This window comes from Phytophthora infestans, genomic scaffold (genome assembly GCF_000142945.1).
Source record: "Phytophthora infestans T30-4 supercont1.4 genomic scaffold, whole genome shotgun sequence".
In the NCBI taxonomy this organism is placed as follows: domain Eukaryota; phylum Oomycota; class Peronosporomycetes; order Peronosporales; family Peronosporaceae; genus Phytophthora; species Phytophthora infestans.
In genome coordinates, this window is record NW_003303755.1 from 2,519,497 (window position 1) to 2,523,896 (window position 4,400).

The following is a 4,400-nucleotide window of genomic DNA, read 5'->3' on the forward strand; positions in this document are numbered from 1 at the left end:
ACACCCAGCGCAAACGTTTGGCACGGAAGTTAACGCGCTTGACCACACACATGCAGTTGAAGCATTCGTTGTCCCACGACATGGACGCGCGGTTGATACGGACATTCTCGCGGTTACCTTTGAGCCAGAAACGTGTTTTCAGCCAACCTTCACGTACAGACGTTCGACCCATTTCGTCGTCGAACGTTGAGTTGCTGACTTGAAATAACGCTGCAACAAAGGGCGATCGTAGCAGTCGCGGCACTTTCACTACCGTTTCCAGTAACTGCTGCACGAGTGCAACCATCTCGGGGCCAACAGACTTGTCGGCAGATGTTAAGAAAAGTTTTCGTAGCTGCGGCCAGCGGGATTCACTGGCTGTAGGTGTGTGCTCCGGCACGCCCGACTCGCCAATGCCATGTTCAGTGCGCTCTACAGCGACTGAAGACGGGGCGTGACGAAGATGCGGGCGACTCTTAATGTAGAACCAGAGACTTGAGATGGAAGACTTGGGGATCTCCACCTTCCACTTGAAATTATTGTACTTTAGCTGCAATTGGCCATTATTATCGACGTTAGTTCAGCGGTATACCAACGCAACTGTTGATGTTTACGTACCTCAACATCGTATTCGACGTACCGGGTAGGCCAAGACTCCTCGAAGCGACCGCCGAGTACCTTTACCTCGGGCGGCTCCTCGAACACGTAGATGTCTTCGTCCGCGTTGTGGTGTAGGAAGCCAAAATGCTCAGAAGACTCCACTCGCGGTCGACCGCCGGCGATGGAACTGGGGCCTGCCCCGTGCGTCGTTTCGAAAACGGAAGACCCCGCGTACGCTGGCGACGCTGGTTGTGGTGGATCTTGCGATTGTTGCGGTTGTTGCTCTTGCTGAGCGGCAGTCACTACGTCGGCGACGCTGGGCGACGCCGATGAGTCTTGCTCTGTGGGGCTCATAACGGCGAGCACCACGAGGTCTAATTCGAAGTGAAGCGACTTTAGTTGCTGGCTTCCGGAAAACTGTCACAAAACATGTACTCTTGGAGAAAGGCCTCAGAATGTGGGTGTAAAATGACCCGCGACAAGGCGACCTGTACAACCGCTGGCCTTGTACAGTACCGTATTTGAGATCTCCTACTTCAGACCCAATATTTTTGAAGTTGTATTGTTGCAAAATACACAAGATCTGTACACGTACCGACGCATCTCTATCACGTATTATTTAAACAAAACAATTTAGTTATCAAGATCTTCTTCGGGAACTACGAAGTTATATCGTGACGCGTATCCACAGCATGGCGCACTACGGGCACTTCTTCCAGCAACCGTCGTAGCAGCTCCCAATCAGGTTCACTCCACAACCGAAAGCTTGTAGGCGTATGAAATGGCAACGCACTTAAACTTCTTGGGAGGCTTGCCAGTGCCAGAAATACGGGTTCTCCCTTTCCGTTGGCCGAGCGGAGTGCGCGCCATTGCAAATTTCTGGCAATGAGCTGGTGGATAGTTACAGTTTAGCATGTTTTTTGTACTCTGAATTAGGAGATCTAGACTTGTGCGCTGTTCCATTCTCGATATGTGATTGGTTGGAGGGCAGTCTGAATTAGGAGATCACTCTGAAGTAGGAGATCTCAAATACGGTACATGTACAGGCAGATCGCCTACCATTGTTGTACAGTACATGTACTGTAGAGGCCGTCAAAAGCGCAACATATTACAATGTAAATGCAAGCCGCTCTGGTTGACTATTCCTATTTAAACGCTGGGGTTTATCTAACGCCAGCCTAGAGGTCAAAGCCGTCAAGTAAACCCGTAAAGAGTCTTTACTAAAGACGCTTCCTTTCGGAAATACAATCGGATTGTGACTTTCTTTGAAACTTACTTTCAAATTGAAAGTAAGTTTCATTTGCCGCCTGTAGCATAACTTGCCACTGGATCTTGAAATACGGCGAGTCGGGCACCGCAAACCCGATGGTTGTGCACAATTATACGTCTACATGTACATGTAGCGTCAAAACGCTTGAGAGTCTAGAAAACAATTCGTGAGTTATTCGTGACAAGAGTCTTAGGTTGAGAGTGTCGTGAAGAGAGTTTGAGCCAAGTAATATGGCTGGTGTTTCTTATCGTTTTCTTTTTTGTAAGTTAAAATATGACTGCCTACAGAAGAAAGACCTACAGTCTGTTCTACACCTACATCTGTTGGCCGTAGGTGAAGTTCATACTGTATAAAAAGGTTATCTGAGGTACTGTACTACTTCTGTAGTACAGTACCGTATCTTGCAGGACGACTACCGGTATTAATAAACATGTAAAGTCCTCCTCCTACTATTTTTTGGACTCTGTTCCTCATTGGCTGCTATTTTATCCAATAACGCATGAGATTATCTTCCCCTCGTCACAACTGCTCTCGCTACCATGGACGAGCGTCCGATGCTGCGCGGCATTTTCGCCTTCGAGGACGAAGAGACCCCAGAATGGCGGCGTGGGGTCATGTCCGAGACATCGGGCGGCGTTCCCAAATTTGCTACCAAGGCAGAGTGCGAGGACTTCATCCGCAAGCACTGCTGGCGAGGCTCGAACCCGGACTTCCCCAAGCTGCAGCACGTCTTCTCCATGCTTGTGGACTGGCATCAGATTGAAGAGATCCTCATGCCCAAAATCGAGGAGTACGACCTTAAGTACCCACTTGAGCCGACGCCCCCGGTCAGCGCCGACAATCGCTTCGCGCAGGGCGAGGGACTTCCCATCGCCCAAGACGTCGACTACCGTGTTAACATGCCCTTCCATCAACAGACCAACCGCGAATCGACATACAATACCCTGTATTACTTGTTCTTCAACATGCGCTGTGGTATCTTCGTGATGATCCGTCGACGCCGCGTCGTCATCTTCGCTCCTTTCGCTAACAAAAACTACGAGAACAACTGGGGAGAGAACGTGACGTTCGACAGCTCGGACGGCAGCATGTTCGCATATTACCGCGAGAAACAGCGATACTATCGACGCGAAAACATCATACCAGACGTGAACAAGTGGTGGGCCAATGGCAACATCATTTGCAACGAACACTGCAGATACCGCAACAAGGAGGACGAGACGCAGTACTGGGGAGATCAATTCCTGACGCAACTGCGAGACATGCTAGAAGACGCGTGCAAGCATCGCAACATTGCTGACTGCGAGTTCTTCATTAACAAACGCGACTACCCGCACTTAAAGGTTTGTAGCCACTTGATGTAAAGAGAGGAATCTGCGGACTAAAATCTGTCTTGTGACTTGAATTGACAGGAAAACCTGAGCGAGCCGTACGGATTTCTGTTTGACAAAGATGACCGTAACCCGGACGACGATATTCCCCTCACAAAGCACCTTTACGCGACGTATGCGCCTATTATGAGCTTCTACGTCTCCAAGCGCTTCGCGGATATCCCTTTTCCATGCTCGGAAGACTGGGAAGCAGCTACAGGTCTTGTGTTCCCGCAGTCGTTCAGACATACTCATTGCGATCGATGTCCGTGTCGTAATTCAGTACATTGTGAGAACGACTGGGAGTGTTTCTGCGACGTTGGCGCCAATGGCCGGAAGAGACACGGCATCGAAGGCGCACGTGACCTTTTTACTGCTAGCAACTTCAGGAAGTTCTACAAACCTTGGGAAGACAAGGTGAATACTGCTTTCTTTCGTGGTAGTGCAACGGGAGGTGGCACAACGATTGACACCAATCAACGTCTTCACTTGGCTCACCTCTCGAACACATGGAAGAAAGATACGATGATGAATGGTGAGGCTGAGAGGGATGGGGATCAAGAGCTGGTACCGCTTCTTAACGCTGAAGTTACCACGTGGAACCTCCGCGATAAGAAAATCGCCGGTAAGCCTATGACGTTCTTACGTCACGAGAAGTTCATCTTTGAAGGTGGACGCCAGCATTTCATTCCTATCTATGAGCAGTCCAAGTTCAAGTACATTCTGTACGTTGAAGGTCACTGCGCTGCCAACCGGTACGCCTTCTTGATGCGCTTGGGCAGTGTGATTCTCAAGGTCGAGTCGCGCTGTGTTGCCGACGAGATGTGGTACTACCCCATTCTCAAACCATTTGAAGATCACGTGCCGATCAAAGCGGATCTTTCAGACTTGGAGGAGAAAATTCGATGGTGTCGTGAGAATGACGACAAATGTCAACAGATTGCAGCTCGAGCCAATGAATTGTACGAAAAGTTCGTGTCGAAAGAAGCAATTCATGACTACATGGAAGTGATCTGCAACCGAGTTGCTCAGCGCTTTCAGACGTCGCCGAAATGGTACACACGTCCTGAGGATGCTGATTCGATGAAGAAGCCCGACTTTAGCCGTTGTCGCGGAACGTGTGTTGGTGGAGCGAGCGCGCGTTATTGCAAGCGTTGTCTTGAGATGAAGGAGGAAGATGA

General features: G+C 49.6%; 1 protein-coding gene across 1 annotated transcript; it reads left to right on the forward strand.

Annotated features, from left to right (window-relative positions):
• Positions 1–2,388: 2,388 nt before the first annotated feature.
• On the forward strand, positions 2,389–4,387 carry PITG_03649 (uncharacterized protein; the record flags this gene model as incomplete). Its single annotated transcript, XM_002906660.1, has 4 exons — positions 2,389–3,192; positions 3,262–3,974; positions 4,002–4,132; positions 4,323–4,387. The coding sequence occupies 4 exons, from the start codon at positions 2,389–2,391 to the stop codon at positions 4,385–4,387; spliced, it is 1,713 nt and encodes a 570-aa protein (XP_002906706.1).
• Between the last annotated feature and the right edge of the window lie 13 nt (positions 4,388–4,400).